Source organism: Centroberyx affinis, unplaced genomic scaffold, assembly GCF_046629955.1.
Source record: "Centroberyx affinis isolate AG114_WGS23_722 - 3 ecotype Tasmania unplaced genomic scaffold, CSIRO-AGI_Caff_v1 ptg006780l_1, whole genome shotgun sequence".
NCBI classification, from domain to species: Eukaryota; Metazoa; Chordata; class Actinopteri; order Beryciformes; family Berycidae; genus Centroberyx; species Centroberyx affinis.
Genome location: NW_027283439.1, coordinates 29,691 through 50,000, shown reverse-complemented (window position 1 = coordinate 50,000; position 20,310 = coordinate 29,691). Strand labels below are relative to the sequence as shown.

Sequence of the window (20,310 nt, the reverse complement as noted above, 5' to 3'; positions counted from 1 at the left end):
TTTGTAAGAGAGTCAAGATGGCGGCGCCCATGGAGGTGATAGTGAGCTCGGACTCGGCCGCCCAGCTGTGGAACTGCGCCGTGTTCGAGCTCCAGTCCGGAACCAACCTGCTGTCCTACCGCGGCGGGAACAGCGCGTGCCGCGGCCTGGCCGTGCTGAACGGAGAGTTCATCCTGGGAGCCCAGCTCGGGAAAAACTTCATCAACGTGTGGGAGATCCAGAGGAAGGTACGGCCGCTGCCTGCTAGCTGCCGCTAACCCCTAAATACCTGAACACCTGAACACCTGAACACCTGAACACCTGGACCCCTAAACACATGAACCCCTAGACCAGGATCTACCTGAACCCCGAGTCACTAGTCAACACCTTCAACCGCAGTCTGACTAACTGAGATCTGGTTCCGTTGTGTCACACACAACAGAGACCTGTAGGCCAAACTCTGTCAAAGAATCTGTCATTTTAATGATGCCTTGCTCATCGGTAAATATAAACACCTAGTAATACATGACTAAGACTTTCTACGAATCGTTTGGGTGTTCTGGTAAATTCGGCATACAGTTGATCCACCAAGCGGCACTTTATTTCAATAAAATGTCAACTTGAATTCACGCTGCTCGCCTCCGCCGTCCATTGTGTAAAAAGAAGAATGCGGATCTAACAGGCGAACGGGCTCTAATAGTTGACATTTTGGTGAAAAAAGTGCTGCTTAGTGGTTTAAATATATGCCGAATTGAAGAGCGGCTTTCAACAATTTAGAAAGTATCTTGAATGATATTTTATAGTTTATGTACCTTTGTTGATAAGTACGGACACTAAATTGCCAAATTTTTGAATGGGAACTGGTGTTCTGTCTCTGGAAAAAAAGGAACTGACGCCACTACACTACAATTTATTACTGCACATCATCTGTTAAGATATTATCAGGCTTATATCAGATATTTTAAAATCCCATGTAGATGTGCATGTATCATCAGGTTGTGAAAGAGTCTTGTTTATTTAGTCATGTTTATTTATAAAGCTCTTTATCACAAGCAAAGGGCTTTACATCCCATCAGATACATACAGTCCATCACTATGTGCCACACTGCACATCATACACACCGCTCTTCTTCGTGGGTGGAACCCGTTAAGATCTGAGCCTCCTGCTGTCTGAACTCCGGTTCTTCTTTTTGTTCCCTCATTTTAACATTATTAGCACAAACCAGGAAACAGCTGATGTCGGCAAAGCTGAGCAGATTTATCCTCCTGCAGAATGGAGGGCAGGTAGGAGAACATGGAGGAGGATAGGAGGAGGATAGGAGATCATGGAGGAGCATAGGAGAACATGGAGGAGGATAGGAGAACATGGAGGAGCATAGGAGAACATGGAGGAGGATAGGAGGAGGATAGGAGATCATGGAGGAGCATAGGAGAACATGGAGGAGGATAGGAGGAGGATAGGAGATCATGGAGGAGCATAGGAGAACCTGGAGGAGCATAGGAGAACATGGAGGAGCATAGGAGAACGTGGAGGAGGATAGGAGAACCTGGAGGAGCATAGGAGAATGTGGAGGAGGATAGGAGAACCTGGAGGAGCATAGGAGAACCTGGAGGAGCATAGGAGAACGTGGAGGAGGATAGGAGAACGTGGAGCAGGGGGCGGAGCTAACAGACTGAATGCAGAGGAACCTGCAGCTTGCAGCTCAGTTTGATGCTTTCAGGCTGTGAAACTGTTTAGAAAAACAGAAAGTCTAATCATGATCAGGTTCTGTCACTGCAGTGAATGGTGTTTAATGCTGGTTCTCCTGGTTCTCCTGGTTCTCCTGGTTCCCTGCAGGACCAGCTGCAGCAGAAGATCGTGTGTCCGGGCGTCGTCACGTGTCTCACCGCCTCGCCCAACGGCCTCTACCTCGCCGCCGGCATCGCCGAGGCCGTCTACCTGTGGGAGGTGAACTCTTCTCTCATCATCTGATACTGTTACTGTCATTATGTTTCATTTTTATATCATTTCATTTGTTTTATGTGATTTCATTTGTTTTTATTTTTATATATATTTTATATTTTAGAAATCAGAACAACCATTAGAAACCAGTAGAGACTGTGTTGTACTGGTCAGCTCCCAGTAGAAACCAGTAGAGACTGTGTTGCACTGGTCAGCTCCCAGTAGAAACCAGTAGAGACTGTGTTGTACTGGTCAGCTCCCAGTAGAAACCAGTAGAGACTGTGTTGTACTGGTCAGCTCCCAGTAGAAACCAGTAGAGACGGTGTTGTACTGGTCAGCTCCCAGTGTGAAGCAGGTCTTTAATGAAGGAAAAATGGCTGCAGGATAGAAGAAGAGTGGAGCAGCGGGGTCAGAGTTCAACACCAGAGGCCTGATGGCTCTCATGCTTTAATTATGTAATCATTTAATTATGTAATTATTGAATTGTGTCATTATGAACATAGCAAACCTGCGCAGTAAAGAAAAACAAAAAGAATAGATTTTGTAGCAGCTGTCTGGTTTTGGATTCTGGCTTCATTCTGTCCTGTCTGAAGGCGGCCATGTTGGACCTCCTGAACTGTTGTGTCCTGTGTGAAGGCGGCCATGTTGGACCTCCTGAACTGTTGTGTCCTGTGTGAAGGCGGCCATGTTGGACCTCCTGAACTGTTGTGTCCTGTGTGAAGGCGGCCATGTTGGACCTCCTGAACTGTTGTGTCCTGTGTGAAGGCGGCCATGTTGGACCTCCTGAACTGTTGTGTCCTGTGTGAAGGCGGCCATGTTGAACCTCCTGTCTCCTGTTGGTTCTCTGTTGGTTCTCTCAGGTTTCCACGGGGAACCTGCTGGCCGTGCTGACTCGGCACTACCAGGACCTGACCTGCCTGAAGTTCACAGACGACAGCAGCCATTTTGTCTCCGGGGGGAAAGACAACCTGGCTCTGGTGTGGAGTCTGGCCAGGTAGCAACAAACACACTCAGCTCACAGACGAGACAGACAGTACAGTCAGTGAAACTTTATTAAATTAATCACACGAATATTTTCAGTCACAATTATCCACAACTTCAACATGTGACTGGATGTTTAGACCTGCAGGACTCAAAGTATTTAGACAACAAATCAGTTAAACCTTTTCCAAGTCTCCATCTCTTCAGAAACCTTCAGAGTAGTTTGGTGACAGTGAGAGTTGTGACTCGCTGTTTGTCCCGATCGAGTCACATGATGCTGATCGAGTCACATGATGCTGATCGAGTCACATGATGCTGATCGAGTCACATGATGCTGATCGAGTCACATGATGCTGAAGGACCAGATCAGACCAGCAGGAGGCGCTGTGAGCCTGCTGCTGGTCTGATGCTGACTGGAAATTTACTGGTAAACAGCAGAGTTGTGCAACATGAGCCGGTTCTCCTGCTGTCTGACAGACAGACTGGAGGTTTGAGTCGAACGGGTCGGTCATGTGACTTCAGACTCGTCCATCAGCGGTCTGGAAACTTCCTGAGTCAGGAATGGAAATGTTGGTGAAGCTGATTTGACCTTCAGCCTCCTGACAGAAGTGAGAACGGATTCAGTTTCTGTCTCAGCAGATCTTCATTCTCTCTGTTCATCGTATCGAGGGCGAGGAGCATATTTCCCATCGGCTAATTCTGCATTAAAGGAGAAATCCCCTAAAAACTCTGTTAAAACCAGCTGTGTCTGACCGGCCAATCGCAGACGAGGTGACGTCACCTCCAGATGTTTCCAGTTTGATATGAGAAAATGTTTCAGGATGTAAAACCTCAGCGGTAAACGTCAGGTTTTGGTGTCAGTCCCTCAGGATCAAAGAGCGAGGGCTTCTTTCTAGAGCCGCCATTTTGCACCGAGAGACGTTCAACAATCATACAGGGAGAGATCCAACGTCCTTTCTTCATAAAGTGACCAAATCTTATAATGCTAAGCTAAGTATGGCAAGTGATTTTTTTTTTTCATTGCAGCTTCGGAATCCTATGGAATACAGTTTTTTTTGTTTGAATTAATTTTCCAGTTGCAGTAATACAAAGAAATCTAGGGTCACAAACCAAAAAAACAAATATTACAACACAGAACTATTGCAAAATGTGACCAAGAGCTAAAATGCGAAAGGCAAAGCAATCTGATTTACATCCACAATAATAATGTTAAGAAAGTAGTTTATTAGAAATTAGTAAATTTAGTTTGGAACAAAGCGAATACATTTGATATTTTCATTGCTTCATTGATTCGTCCTGCGAGTTTCTGTTCTGAACAGCAGGCGGCGCTGAAGAGCCACTGCAGTCTTGAGATTTTCCTTTGCGTCTCTGGGTTTTGGGTTTTGTGTTTTGAGTTTGCCTTTCTTGGACAAAAGTTTTAGGGGCGGGGCTTTGAAGTTGTGGCGGTCTGCTGCTCTTCTATTGGTCAGATCAAAGACAGACTGACAGGTTTCTCCCTCTCTGCTGTTGATTTTGTTCTGGCCAAACGCAAAAGTATTTATCACAGATGAACTGGATGACGTTCTTAATGAAAATGCAGTTGGATGTAAGAAGACGTAGAATTTTTTATTGCTGCAGTTCACAAAATCCACCTGAGACATTCTGTCAGAACTTTGTTTTGCAATTATTTTTTTCTGTTTTTCTTTGAAAGATGAATTTATAGAGAAGCCTTTGAAGATCAGATAAATAAAATATGTTCATCTATTCAAGACCCTTAGGTGTCTAATGTAGTGAAAAATGTTTTTGAGATAAAATCCCTAACCCTAAAAATTCACACACCATCCAGGCGGTGACGAGCATGTTGTTATTTATTGTCAGTGAGATTGGTCAAATATTGGGCCAATAGTTAAAGTGTCTGTACAGTCTTTGTCACCGTGAGCTAAATATTTTAAAACCTCATGTGACTTTTAAAGTTAACGGTCTGTAGAGTTTTTGGAAGCTGGTTTGGTGTCATTTCAACTTCTGGTGTAAAAGTAATTTGACTTAATTTGATTTACAGTTTAGGAAAAAAAAACAGAGTGATTAACTTTCTAATTTGTGTAAAAAAAATAAAGAAAAGTTTCCTCCCATATGGGCTGACTTCCTCAGAAAAATGCACACCTGCAGCACGAGCGGCTGATTTTTTAATTAATTTTTGAATTTTTAAACTTTGGATGGTTGCTATAGCGCCACAATTAACTAGTCTGCAAAGTTTTCATGCATGGGAAGGCAGGAAGAAAGAAACACAACCTGCCTGAAAGTGTTACTTAGGAAAACTTAATATGAAATGAAAATTTGTTTTTCACCTTGTTCGATAAATTTCCATGTCAACAGCTAACAGTAGATGCCAAAAAAATTTGATAGTGCTGTTACGCCCCGGTCTAGGGGAAAGAGAGCGCAACATAAGGACCAGAAACGGAGAGCCAGTAAAAGTGCAAAAGTGAGCAATTTATTGCTACACACAATGATTGTAATGTACAGACAACGAAGCTAGACTGGACGTTATTTCCTACAGTCTATGAAGTTTGCTTCAGGGTGAACCAAAGGCCAAAACAACAAACAAACCAAACTACCTTTGCGACCAGAGATCTATCTAAGTAAGTAAGTAAGTAAGTAAAATTTATTTATAAAGCGCTTTTTACAGATGAAAATCACAAAGTGCTGTACAAAACATAGGCAAAATAAAGCAGAATAAATATACATTTTGTGAAATTTTCCAGTGAATATTTATCAACCAAAAGCTTTCCGAAATAAAACTGTCTTCAGTTGCTTTTTAAAAGAGTCCACAGACTCGAAACCCTAACCCTCGACAAGGGCAAATCGTTCCAGAGTCTGGGGGCAACAGCCTGAAAGGATAGGTCTCCCCGGGTTTTAAAACGGGTCTTTGGGACCTTCAGGAGACACTGGCCTGAGGACCGAAGGGTGCGACCTGAAGTGTAGGGGCACAACAAGTCCGCAATATACAGGGGGGCCTCACCATGCAGCGCTCGGAAAGTGAGAACCAAGATTTTAAAATCAATGCGAAATTTGACAGGAAGCCAATGAAGACTTGCCAAAACAGGGGTAATGTGGGCTGTTCTGGGCGTTCCTGTCAAAAGTCTAGCAGCAGAGTTATGTACAGTTTGAAGTTTGTTTAGAACGGCCTTATTAAAACAAGTAAAAAGAGAATTGCAATAGTCAATGCGAGACGAAATGAAAGCATGGATGATCATTTCAAGGTCAGACTTTGACAACATTTTTCTTATTTTAGAGATATTTCTCAGGTGATAAAACAGTTTTTGGTCAGCTGACGAGAGTGAGCCTCCGGAGACATGGCCTGATCGAACACAATCCCAAGGTTTCTGAGGCTGGGTTTAACAGACGAACCCAGAGCACCAAGATGGCTTTTGATCTGGGGGATCTTATTGTCAGGAGCAATGATCAGAGTTTCTGTTTTGTTTGAATTTATCTGAAGGTAATTTGAAGAAAGTCAGTTGTTGATGCAAGACACACATTCCAAAAACACAGATAAAAAGTGAAACTCTGAGTCATTGAAAGAACAATACAACTGAATGTCATCAGCGTAGAAGTGATAAGACACATTTTTAAAACCGCGAATCAGCTGACCAAGAGGCATCAAGTACATCAAAAACAAAACAGGCCCCAGAACAGAACCTTGGGCAACTCCACAAGACAGGTTTGATACATCGGACATTACATTGTTGATTGCAACATTAAAAGTTCTTCCTTTTATATATGAGGAAAACCACTGGAGGACAGACCCGGAAAACCCCATCTCTGATTTAAGCCGATCAACCAGTATACAGTGATCTACGGTATCAAATGCAGAGGTCAAGTCCAGTAAGACCAAAACTGTGTAGCGACCGGAGTCTGCAGCCATCATTACGTCGCTGGAAACTCTCACCAGAGCAGTTTCAGTGGAGTGCATTTTCCGAAAACCTGATTGATATTTGTCATAGAGATCATGCAGCTCCAAAAATGAAGTTAGCTGATTTGCCACCACTTTTTCCAAGATTTTTGACACAAAGGGAAGTTTTGATATGGGCCTGTAGTTTTTTGGCTCCACAGGATCAAGATTTGGCTTTTTAAGAATGGGATTCACCACAGCATGTTTAAAGTAGCTGGGGACCGAGCCAGATTTAAGTGAAAGATTTATCAATTTGACAACCCAAGGACCGACAACATCAAAAACATTTAGGAAAAGAGATGTGGGCACAATGTCAGCAGGGCTTGATGAGGGTTTCATCTTGCAAACTAAAACCTTCACATCCTGCAGGCTGACAGGAGAGAAGGAGGACCACGAACACAAAGGAGATGGCATAATGCATAAACTCGTTAGGGGAGGATTGGTATCGGGAGGATCTAAACCCTGAGCGACCAAAAAGAACAAACAAAAGACATCTACTAAACCTAGCTCCCTAACCTAAACAAAAACAGGAGAAAACAGTGGTTAAAAGAAAATGGCGGTTCACCCCTACTGCTTCAGGCTACTCTATGTACAAGGCCTGGGCTATTTACACAGTATATAAAGCATGCGTTAGCATTGCTGGGTTAACAGTAAACAAGTAGTACAAGTTGTCTAAACACAAGTAATCTAAACTCGATCTAACACATCTAAACTCGTTCCACAGACAGTTCACAAAGTCAAAGCTTAACAAAAATTTGGGAGAACAAGGAAGGACGATGCTCCGCTGCCAACATTGACCCCCCCAACGTCTCCTCGAAAGCACGGCAGCTAAATAGGCCGGCATCTGGATCGGCCAATCCGCAGCGGCCACGTCATTGGAGGAACCAATCCACTGGAGGGACCGATCTACGGGAGGAACCAATCCACCTGGACACCCGGCACCTGTCACAGAGCACACAGATCCTCTAGCAAGCGAGAGAGTTCTCACTCTCCACCACAAGCAGAGTTAAACAGTACACACAAGATAGAAAAAACAATATAAATACGGCTAGGGCCGTAACAGTGCTTTCAAAATTATGTTTCATGGGGACGTTAAAAGTTTGCTTGGTGCCCTCTTTAGTCTCTTAGCGGTTGTGTTTTTCTCCAGCTGCCATTTATCGAGTCATGAAGCTAATTAGTAGGCGAGGTTAGCTATTTTAGCAGAGACGCTGCTGCTCAGACTGGAAACCCAGAGATCAGACGGCCTTCTGGGAACAGCTGATTTAAAAGCTTCGTAACAGATTTAAGACTCGATCGCTCTCCCGACCGCAGCAGTCTGACCGGTGGAAGTCCGGTGATCGGGCATTTTTACCTCAGGATCATGGGATTTCTTTCCCGTTAAACGCCTCAATGATTTCATCGTTTCCCCGGTTAAAATTCAGACTGAAATTACCTTCTGTATTTTCAGTTCAGTCTGAAATCCTGAGGTCATTTTAATCCCGTCTGGATCAACATCTGGTGTTTCATGAAATTACTGATTTGTGCAGAAGAGAAGAGAGATTAAAGAGAAGAGAAGAGAGATTAAAGATAAAAGAAATTAAACAGAGATTAAAGAGAAGAGAAGAGATATTAAAGAGAAGAGATATTAAAGAGAAGAGAGATTAAACAGAGATTAAAGAGAAGAGATATTAAAGAGAAGAGAGATTAAACAGAGATTAAAGAGAAAGAGATTAAAAAGAGATTAAAGAGAAGAGAGATTAAAGAGAAGGGAGATTAAAGAAAAGAGATTAAAAATAAGAAGAGAGATAAAGAAGAGAGATTAAACAGATTAAAGAGAAGAGAGATTTTTTTTCTATATATTTTTTATTTATTTATTGCATATATACACAACAAAACAGACATACAATAAAGACAACATGACACTACATTATCAGCTAGAGACAATACAATACATTAAACTGGGGGGGGGTTACAGTGCAAAACTTCTACTAATGGCAGTGTAACTATCCACACACACAGTATCCACATAGTTACACCTGCATGCACATGATCCAAAAAGCAAAACCTGTATTACTCCAAAACATGAGGATAGGTTTCCCCTTCTTTCCTTTTCCCCTTCTTTTTTCCTTCCCCTTTCTTCCATTCCCCTGCCCATTACATTATTGCAAAAGCAGGACAAAAAGCAACTAAAAAAGTCATGTTGGGTTACAAAGGGAGAAGTGCAAAATGTTGTGAGTCCAGAAATGACCTTATTATGTTCCATAAGCCATTCCCCCTCGATCCACAGATAGGAGAGAGGATGCCGCCTTTTCCTTACAAGGTTCTTTTGTTTACAAAGTTCAGAAAATCCTCCAACCACTTATTCATATTAAAACAATTAGCTTTCCTGAATTTCCAATTCATAAGAATTGTGCGTTTCATTGTAAGGGCAGCCAGTGCTATAATTTTTTGAGTACCCAACAAGCATGTAGCCGGACATAGAGTTATATCTGTATTCAAGATAGTTGACAGAATATTTCTTACTGCATCCCAAAGGCCCTTAACAGCTGGACAATGCCATAATAAATGCAAGAGGGTGCCTACCTCCCCACAACCATGCCAACATAAATCTGAAAGGGTTTTTTTGAGTCTAGAGGGGGTAATGTATGCTCTATGCAATATTTTCATTTGAATTACTCTAAATCTTACACATTTGGACATTGATATGATTGTTTCCAAATTCTACCCCACTCTGTTGGTGTAAGTGAAGTACCTATGTCTTGCTCCCGTTGTTTCTGTCTCTGTATGTTGCAACTGGGGGAGGATAAGAGTAGAAGTTTATATATTCCAGATACTATTCCCCTCCCGTAAGTAAGGTCTTTTAGGCTGCTATCCAGGTGTTCATGGCAGCCTAATTGCATACCCCTTGAAATCATTTTTGTAATAACAGATCTTAACTGTAAGTAGGAGAGAAAAGACATCATCCAAATTGAACTCAGATTTCATTGCTAATAATGGGATTATGGTATTTTCCTTCATAATTTGGCCAATTTGCTTTATGTTTTTCCGTAATTTTGTTTATCAATGGATTGCTGCCCGCTAAAAGTAAAGGGTTTCTCCATAATGGGTATGAAGGGAGAGAAGTGCCAACAGTACCTAACCTCCTGTGCAGCATTTTAACCACACTAACTGAGAACTGAATCAGTGGATTAATCAGCCTTGGAATGGGTTTGGGACAATACCAGAGGTTTAAAACTTTTAACTACAAACAGGAAATTACTACTTTATCAAGTGTAATTTTAATCTGTTCTTATAGTTTAAGACCCTGAAACCATGAACACAAACGGTTTACATGTTGAGGTTGATCAGTCTGGAAATCCCTCCAGACTCCAGTTGGCTCTCTTCAGATCGTTTTGCTGTCCTCAAATGAAACGGATTCTTCATATCGAGCCGTTCTGCGTGACGCTCGACTGACCACAGTTAATTGTTTCCTGGAGGAAATATTGAGGGAACCGGTCGGAAGACGTTCTTCATCTTCGACTCATTGGCGGATCGTTGAGTTTCCTGTTGTGTGTGTTGCAGCGTGGTGCAGCTGGATTTAAGCCACACCCCCGAGCCTCGCCATATCCTGTCCCGCCACTCCCTGCCAATCACAGACCTGCACTGCGGCCTGATGGGACCGCAGGCCCGGGTCGCCACCGCCTCCCTGGACCAAACTGTCAAGGTAAGACTCTTGCCAGTTGTTGGTATATTCTGGTTTTTGGTATATTCTGGTTGTTGGTATATGTTGTTGTATTTTTTTTTTATACTCTTTTTATTTTATTGGTACAAAACATACACCATCTTTAAAGATTTCCTCCAAAACATAAGAAAATATGTAGGCTACATATATGGCTATACATACAAAGACCCACACACATATACACATACAGTATATATATATACACATGTACACACATATGCACATGCATACATACATATACACGTGCACACGCTCATATTCACACCTATACGCATAAATAAAATATTTGAATGGTGTATGATAAATCTCCAAATACTCAAAAATATTAAATAAGCACATAAAAAGAAAAAAACACAAAAAAACAACAAACAAAGCAAATAATAAAAAAAAAAAAAGAGTGTTTACATTTTTTACTTTAATACATTTATAGTACATACAAGGCCAATTCTAAGGTGAGTTCAGCACAGTCTTATTGAAGTAATTTATAAATGGTTGCCATATTGCATAAAACCTGCCTACATTCCCCCTCATTGTGAACTTAATTTTTTCTAACTGAAGATGTTGCATAATGTCCCTCATCAGAGCTGAGTAAGTTGGTGATTTTGTTTGTTTCCAGTTAAATAATACCAATCTACGAGCTAAAAGTGTAACAAATGCAATCATGTTATATTGATTATTGGATAGCGTGATATTTTGGCCTTTAACACCGAAAATAGCTAGAATAGGATCCGGGTCAAGCTGTCTTTTTAATATATCACATAGGGATTGAAAGATCTTGAGCCAATAATTGCATATTTTTGGGCAATTCCAGAACATATGGGCTGGTGAAGCCGGTATTTGTCCGCATCGGTCACAAGCCGGATTAAGAGATGGAAAAATCCTTGTGAGTTTTAATTTAGAAAGATGCAATCTATGCAGCATTTTGAATTGCATTAGCCCATGCCTGACACATACTGAAAATGAATGAACTTGTTCTTGTGCACCAGCTCTTCTGCAATATCAACTCCTAGGTCATCCTGCTCTAATGTAGTTGTACAATCTAATTTAAAAAGTTTATTATATATAATAGATGTACCTCCTTTTGTCAAGAGATTAGATAGGAACAAAGAGTCCATTGATGAGCTAGAAGGTATGTTAGGGAAAGATGGAAAATGTTTCGACACAAAGCTGCGTTAAAAAAGTGTGAATGGGGTAGATTTAATTTATTTTGCAGCTGTTGAAATGTAGGAAAAACTCTGTCAATGAATAAATCTCTGAAGCAGTGTATACCCTTGTACCAATTTTGAAATGTTGGATCTAATAAGGATGGAGGAAATGAATGGTTAGCAGCCAGTGGGCCCAGAATAGAGCAAGACTGCCTCCCAAAATGTCTCCTAATCTGGGTCCAGATTTTAAGTGAATACGTGACAACCGGGTTCCTTGATAGATATGGTAAAGCTGAAAAAATCAGTGCTGATGGGGAAGAGGGAGAGCAACTGTAGCTTTCCACTCTTGACCAATCAAGCAGCCGGTCTTCAAACCAAAAAGATAGTGCACGTATGTTACATGACCAATAGTAAAGCTGAAAGCAAGGCAATCCCATGCCCCCTTGTGATCTGGGCCTGTGTAAGAAGACTTTCCTAATTCTAGGAGTCTTTTTTGCTCCAAATGAATTGAGTTATAGCCTTATCTAGGTTCTTACAAAATACCTTATTAATAAAGGAATACATTGAAAAAGAAATATAAATTTAGGCAGAGTGTTCATCTTCACTACATTAATTTGGCTTGCAAGGGAGATAGGAAGATTTGACCACCTTTCAAAATCTTGCACTGTACTATTGTACAAATTCAAAAAATTCTGCTTAAACAGATCAGAGAAGGTCTTGGTAATAGTAATACCTAAGTATTTGAAATGGTTTGAGACTTTGAATGGGAGGGCACTGAATGTTTGTTGCTGGGCTATTGAATTAATTGGAAATAATATACTCTTCGAGAGGTTAAGCTTGTATCCTGATATCACTCCGTATTTCTCCAGGACTGACACAATGGCTGGCAATGACCGCGAGGGGTTGGAAATATATAACAATAAGTCATCTGCATATAATGAGAGTTTATGCTCCCTCCCTCCCCTAACAATCCCACTGTAGGCTTTTAAAGCACGCAGGGAGATCACGAGTGGCTCGATGGCAATCGCAAATAAGAGAGGGGAAAGAGGACAACCCAGTCTGGTAGAACGACTTAGAGGAAAGTAGCTAGAGCCTATACCATTTGTTAATACTGATGCTTGGGGATGGGCATAGAGCAGTATGATTAAAAAGATGAATTTAGGGCCAAATCTGAATCTCGACAGGGTTGAGAAAAGATAATCTCACTCAAACCTGTCAAAAGCCTTCTCCGCGTCTAGTGAAATAAGTATCTCGGGGTGATGGGGATTAATATTGGGAGTATATATAATATTTAACAGTCTTCGGATGTTAAAAAATATAAGCCTATTTTTAATAAACCCTGTTTGGTCTAAGGAGATCACTGATGGAAGAACATTTTCCAGACGGGTGGCCAAAATCTTAGCTAGTAATTTTGTAGGAGCCTTTTTGTTTTGGTTTGTAAAAGAGAACTACACAGGCAGTCGCCTAGTTATGAGTGCAAGATGACGCCGTCACCGTGTGTCCACCATCTAATAATTGACACAGGTGTGTCTAACTGGTGGAGACGCCAGGCAGATATTGTTTTTCAACCGCACACTCTGAACCAAAGTCGCTTTTTGTTAAACGTTTTTGGAATCCACGTTGGCCCTTTTAGATGCATGCATCGAGCCTTATTTCGATAACTTATACACCTGTACAGTCGCATGCACTTCCACACTCATTCATATCTTGCTCATACCTACCTCCGGATCATCAATCAAGCCATCTACACAAGTAAGTGAGAACCCATAAACATGAACTACACCGTGGATTAAGCGTGTTGAAAGCAAGTCCGGCTTTAAACGTCTCAAAGCTTGAAAGTCCTGACAAATTTATAATCAACATTAAGCAGACTCACAGGCCTGTATGAGCCTGGGTCTAATGGGTCTTTGTTTTTTTTTATGTAGTAGAGAAATACTGGCGAGGTAAAAGGTTGATGGAAGGCAGCCATTTTCAAATGATTCATTAAATACATCGAGTAATAGAGGTAAAATTTGGTCACAAAAGGTTTTGTAGAACTCTGACCTATAACCATCTGGTCTCGGGGACTTTGAACACTGCATATTACGTATGGCTTGAATTATTTCATTTTTAGTTAAAGGTTTCTCAAGAGCTCCTTATTTTCAAGACTAATGGATGGAACATTCAGATCACCAAAGAAGCTTTCAATAAGTGATGAGTCTCCAGTGGATCTCAGTGGTACATTGGAGACCAGTGGTCTCCAATGTAACCTGCCCAGAATTAGTACGAATCTCTGTAATTAACCTTGATGCAGCTGTTTCCCTGATTTGATATGCCAGCATTTTGCCAGTTCTCTCGCCATGCTCGTAATGTCTATGTCTTGCTCGAGTCAAAAGATTCGTTGTTTCTGTGGTAGAAAGCAAGTTAAATTCGGTTTGAAGAGAGAGTCTTTTCTTATATAGATCTGGTGAGGGAGAAGTTGAATACTGGCGATCTAAATCCAATATTTCATGTGTAAGTTTGTTCTTTTGTTCTCTGCTCTGTCTCATGGTTAAAGCGCTATGGGAGATAATCTGCCCACAGACATATGCTTTAAGTGCCTCCCAAAGGACAGTCCTTGAGATATCCGGAGTATCATTTGTAGACAGGTAGAATTCAGTATGGCTTTTGACTTGCTCAACGAATATCTTGTCAGACAATATATTATTATTAAATCGCCAGGTCCTGGGTGTATATTTATTACAAAATGCTAACTGCAGGACTAGTGGGCCATGATCAGACAACACGATTGCTTCATAATCACAGTGCCTAATTGCTGATAGAAGCTTACAGTCAATCAGAAAGAAATCAATCCTGGAATAAGAATGGTGGACCGGTGAGAAGTAACAATATTTGCGTAGAGTTGGACACATAAATCTCCAAGGATCTGTTATTTTGTATGTATTTAGGAATGTATGAATAACTTTGGCTGACTTATTAAGGGGTACTGGCCTATTTGATGATCTATCCAATGGGGGATCAAGAACTAGATTGAAGTCCCCACCCAATATTAATTGATGGGTCTCTAGATTAGGCAAGGTGGTCAAAAAGGAGGATATAAAATGCTCATCGTCAAAGTTGGGGGCATAAATACTTGCCAGAATTACTGGAATATTGTAAAGATTTCCTGTTATTATTATATATCTCCCATTGGGATCTGAAATGATCTTAGTCGAAACAAAAGGTATATTCTTCTTTATGAGTATAGCTGTACCTCTAGATTTAGAATTAAAGCTGGAGTGAAAAAGTTGCCCTACCCATTTACTATGCAGTCGGTTTTTATCTTGAATTTTCAAATGAGTCTCTTGCAAGAATGCAATATGAGTCCCCAACCTCTGAAGATGAGCCATGACATTGCCCTGCTTCACAGCCCCATTAAGTCCTTTACAATTCCATGAAACATACTGTACTACATTTTCCTTCCCATATAATTGGAGTTTTTATTTTTATATTAGCCATGGTCTAACTTAAGAAAACATAAATCGAAATGTTTACTATTAAACATCTGTGCAAAAAAGAAAAAAAAAAGGTACCAAAACATGAACTACCCCTTTTGAACTAAACCCAAACCCCTCTCTGTCTTTCCCCAAATGAAAAACAGAAAAAAAACACTTAGAAGAAAAAGCTCCTCGTCCAACACACATTCAGAGAGGGAAATGGACGCTTGACTTACCACTAAGCTTCTCTAAGAAAGAAAATAAATAAATAAATGGGATATAAAGACCAATCTATGCTGGTGCCATTGTAATATTTAGTCTTAAACATAAAGTCTCCCTTTTTTAATTTGTCCCCAATGGCACCCCTAATAAGAGAGATCTACTTGTAAACAAACGGCTGCCCGCTATAAATCTTAAGCATGTCCTACTAATCAGCCTCAGTAGAAGTAGAAATCTTCGTATTGATGAACTTCTCGGCTTCCTGCGGGGTGTCGAATAAGTGTCTGGAGCTGTTCACAGTGATCGCCAGTCTGGCCGGGTAGAACAGGCTGTAGTTTATCCCCACATCCCGCAGTTTGGCTTTCACCGGGTTGAACGCAGCTCGTAGCCTGCCGACCTCGGGGCTCATATCTGGGAAGATGTGCACGGGGGTTCCCTTGTAGAGTAGGCGGTCTCTGGATAATTTCAAAATCTTCTCTTTATCCGAGTAACAATGAAGACCAACCACCATTGCTCGTGGCTTCTCTCCTCTCCCTGGTTTCGGGGCAAGGGTCCGGTGTGTGCGGTCTATAATCACCGGGGAGTTAAGTTGTCAGCGTTCAGCACTTAAGGGGAAAACTCTGCAACGAAACGAGTCGGGTTTCCTGCTTCGGCGCCCTCTTCAGTGCCGATTATCCTTAGATTTTGTCTCCGATTCTCCAGGTCTATGTATTTCTCATGTATTTTTTTATGTTCTTTTGCCATTGTTTCTTGTGCTTTTTCCAACGCTGCTACCCGATCCATCGTATCACTCAGTGAGTTCCCCATCTCTGTGTGTTCACTCACAGACAAGGTATGCGCCTTGTGCAGAGCGTTAAGTTCCTGGGTCAATTCATTGCGGAGTGTGTGGATATCTGCCCATTGCTTCGTCCCGAAGATATGAGATATCTTTCTTAATCTCCTGGTACAGAGCTTCTATTTCTGATTTTATGTCACCTGTCACAGCTTCCCTGTAAGATTGCAGTTTGGCCCTGAGTATTTTAAGAGAGATAGTTGTGTCAGCCTCTCGTTATTCGTCTGCCATCTCATGACTACTGGCCGCTGTTGCGTTTTGTGAGGTTTTCGACGTCTTCTTACGTGAAGATGATCTCATTCCAACCCGTGCAGCTCCAAAAACTAAGAAGAGTAAAAAACTCAGAGCCCCAGTGCAAATATAATTGTTTGACTGGTCTAAATATAGATAATTGACACAGAATTGCGTGGAGCTACCTCTTCTTACTGTCTACTCCATTGAAGCGGAAGCCCTGGTTGTTGGTATATTCTGGTTGTTGGTATATTCTGGTTGTTGGTCATTCCGTTTCAACTCAACCAGAGCTCCCCAGCTCAAAGTTCGGATTTTGATCATCTTTTTTCTGGCAGAAGATACACATAAATGATGAAGAAAGCCCAAATATTAAAGCTCACTGATCATTATTTCCCCCCGGTTTGTAGAGTGGGGGATCAACACCATAATTTTCGCCTATGATTTGGAGCAAATTTAGGGATTGAGAAAGGTAGCGGCTCCACCATTTTTCTTTTACAGAGAGACTTGTAGGTAGACTACAAGATTCTGGCAGTTTCAGCACTTGATTTAATCATTTATGTATATCTTCTGCCAGAAAACAAATGATCAAAATCAAAACTTTGATCCAGGGAAGCTCTGGTTGAGTTGATATGGAATGACCCGGAAGTTAAACTACTCTATATTACTGAGTCAAGCTTTGGCTTCAAATTAAAACCACCAGCAGGAGACGTACAGTCATGGAGAGCCGTGTTCTTCAGGTTAGACCAAAATAAATGTCACATATTGGTAAATAATAAATACCCTCCAAACTTAAGTCAAGCTTTTGTTAAAAGATAAAATAAGAAAAGACTTATGTATGTTGAAGATGCAGCTTTGCACTTCAGATGCTTATTGAGCCCACCTCACTGACGTAGCAGTTGTTTTGCAGTTTGTTGTAGCAATATGATTCACTAGAGCTGGACCAATGCATGCTGGAGAGCATGCTGGAGAACATGCTGGAGAACATGCTGGAGAACATGCTGGAGAACATCACCCACTTACCCACAGAAATCCATTAACATGCAAATGAAGATCATCAGAATGTTGAAGTTACATTGATGAACACTGATGAATAAATGCTTGAGGGACTCGAGGCCCCTGAATAGGATTTGTCACCCATTTAACTCACCAATAACATATCAGGATTCAAGCCTCCCCATAGAATCCAACACACATTTTGTGGGCATTAAGGGCCATTAAAGTTATTCATGTAGCTGTAGGAGGAGCAGGTGATTCCAGGCGGAGTCGTCCCTCTGCCTCAGATTCTTTTACAACTTAATTTGTACAGAAATGCATTGAAATGCTAAAAAGCTTGGCAGGGAGCCTGAAAATACAATATCATGAGTCTGGTGATGTTTATGCATCACAGACTTTTAGGAGGCATTACATAGAAAGAACTTTTGACTACATATGAAAAATGAATTACATAAATGGGTGGGGGGTATATGTTTAAAAAGAGCTGCAGTTATTTAACCGATTGGGCTGAAAACCCTTTGAATTAAAACCAAAAGTCTGACCTTTGACCTCACTGTTGTGTCATTTCACATCCAAAGTAAGAGTTGATCAGTTTGTTGCTGGAGCTTTTTGTCAAAACAGATATTTATTTGTCTTTTGCGTAGATCAAACATATCGGCCTCAGCCACAGATAACAAATATTTTATCTGTTGGTTTGCTGAATATTCTGCTGCTCAGTAACCCCAGGAGAGTAAGATTTGTCTGTTAATCAATAATAATAATAATAATAAACTTTAGTTTTAGAGCTTTTCTTAACACAAGTTACAAAGTGCTTTACAAGATTAAAACAAAAAACAATAAAAATGAAATGGGAATAAAAGAGAAACCACACAATTTAGAAGAGCACAGTACCAGAAGGTTAACGAAGGAAAGGTGATAAAATCTTAGGGGCTATTAAGAATTATCAAGAGAATTTTTTTTTTTTTATTTACCTTTATTTATTCAGGGTGGTCAATTGAGAGCGGGTGCCCTCTTTTACAATGACGCCGTGATACAATACAATAACAATAAAGCATCACAGAGAAAAAAAAAACACAATATAACAACACAATATATAGAAAATACATAAAGCCATACATATAACATAAAGCATCTTTGCAGATCAATAGAAACAGGGACCTTCAATAAAAGCTTAAAATGATTGAGTGAAGTGCTTTAAAAGAAAATGCAACAAATATAACCATTAAAATTGAATAAAAATAAAAAGAATCAACACAATTTAAGAGCACAGCACACAGAGGGTTTACAAAAGAAAATCTAAAGCAATATTATAAACAAGTATGTAATCAAGAGAGATGTAAAAGATAACGCCACACAGATAAGGTGATTAAAGAAACAGCCACAGGATTAAGGAAAGGCTTTTTTAAACGTGTTTTAAACGTTTAAAAGTGTGTTTTTAAAAGCGATTTAAAAGATGACAGAATCAGCTTGTCAGAGCCTCAGGTAGTCCAGAGTCTTGGAGCTCAGACAGCAAAAGCCTGATCGCCTTTACTCAGTAGTCGGGACCTTGGATCATCCAGGAGGGGCCCTACCTGAGGACCTCACCTGAGGACCTCACCTGAGGGCCCCACCTGAGGACCTGACCTGAAGGCCCCACCCGAGGACCTCACCTGAGGACCTCAGGCTGCGCACAGCCTCATAAGGAGACAGAAGCTCAGTAATATATTGAGGTGCAAGACCCTTTTGAGCCTTAAAAGTTAATAATAGAATCTTAAAATCAATTCTAAAAACAATAGGCAGCCAGTGAATAGAGGCCAGGACAGGAGTCATGTGGGCCTGTTTCTTGGAGTTGGTCAGAAGCCTAGCAGCAGCATTTTGGACTAGCTGCAAGCGGGAAAGGGATTTCTGGTTTAAACATGTGTAGAGAGCATTGCAATCATGCAGACGAGATGAGATGAATGCATGATGACCTTCTCCAGATCAGCAACGGATAGAAAGGACCTAATTTTTTTAAATGTTTCTCAGTTGGTGGAAGCAAGACTGAACAACTCGTTTAACTTGTTCGTTAAAGCTAAGATCTGAGTCAAAGTCAATAACAAAATATTAATCCCAAGTCCTTTGTCTCACTCAGCCAAACCACTGTGTCCTAACAGACCTGTTGATAAGATTTTAAAGTAGATTTTTTGGGGAGAGCTATAGTTACAATTCAAATATCTGACAATTAAATTGTAGGGATCTCTTGCTATCATTTACCTGTGGACATGCATCGGAGTCAAAAGATACATCTGGTCTTGCCAAATATATTGGTTTTCTGCCATTTTGAATTTTCTCAAAATCATTCATTACTTCTACAAATTTGCCCATCTTTACCAAATTTGTCTCACAGCAATGGATTTTTGGTACTCTATACCATTTGGCCACAATGGTATAGAGTAAAAGGGACTCTGCGTTTAATTGGGGTCTTCGCAGAATGCGGGTGGGGATAAAAAACACTGCTAAAGATCTACATATCACTTAGACCAGGTGACTATGGACCTATTGAAACTCTGTGTCACTGCATTGAACAAATCAGTGACTGGATGCGGCAAAATTTTCTCCAACTAAACAGAGATAAGACCGAGATAATTGTCTTTGGAGCACAGAAAGAAAGACAGAATGTCTGCTCTCACCTCGACTCCCTGTCCCTCATAACTAAGAGTCAAGCCAGAAATCTTGGCGTTATCCTAGACTCAGATTTAAATTTCAATAGCCACATCAAATCGATAACTTCGTCAGCTTACTACCATCTAAAAAATATTGCAAGAGTCAGAGGACTAATGTCCAAACAAGACCTAGAAAGGCTTCCTTACACTGGCTACCAGTCACTCAGAGAATTGGTTTCAAAATTTTGCTGCTTGTCTACAAATCACTCTGTGGCTCTGGGCCCAAA

At 40.9% G+C, this 20,310-nt stretch overlaps 1 protein-coding gene across 1 annotated transcript in view; it reads left to right on the top strand.

Moving 5' to 3' along the window:
• Window positions 1–5: 5 nt before the first annotated feature.
• The window catches only part of wdr18 (WD repeat domain 18), a gene marked incomplete at its 3' end in the record, with an annotated part of 39,788 nt that continues 19,483 nt past the window's right edge, over window positions 6–20,310 (top strand). The window contains exons 1-4 of the mRNA XM_071513107.1: window positions 6–227; window positions 1,817–1,927; window positions 2,782–2,915; window positions 10,368–10,509. Of these exons, the coding sequence (XP_071369208.1) occupies window positions 18–227; window positions 1,817–1,927; window positions 2,782–2,915; window positions 10,368–10,509 (597 nt within the window). The remainder of the gene's footprint in view (window positions 228–1,816; window positions 1,928–2,781; window positions 2,916–10,367; window positions 10,510–20,310) is intronic.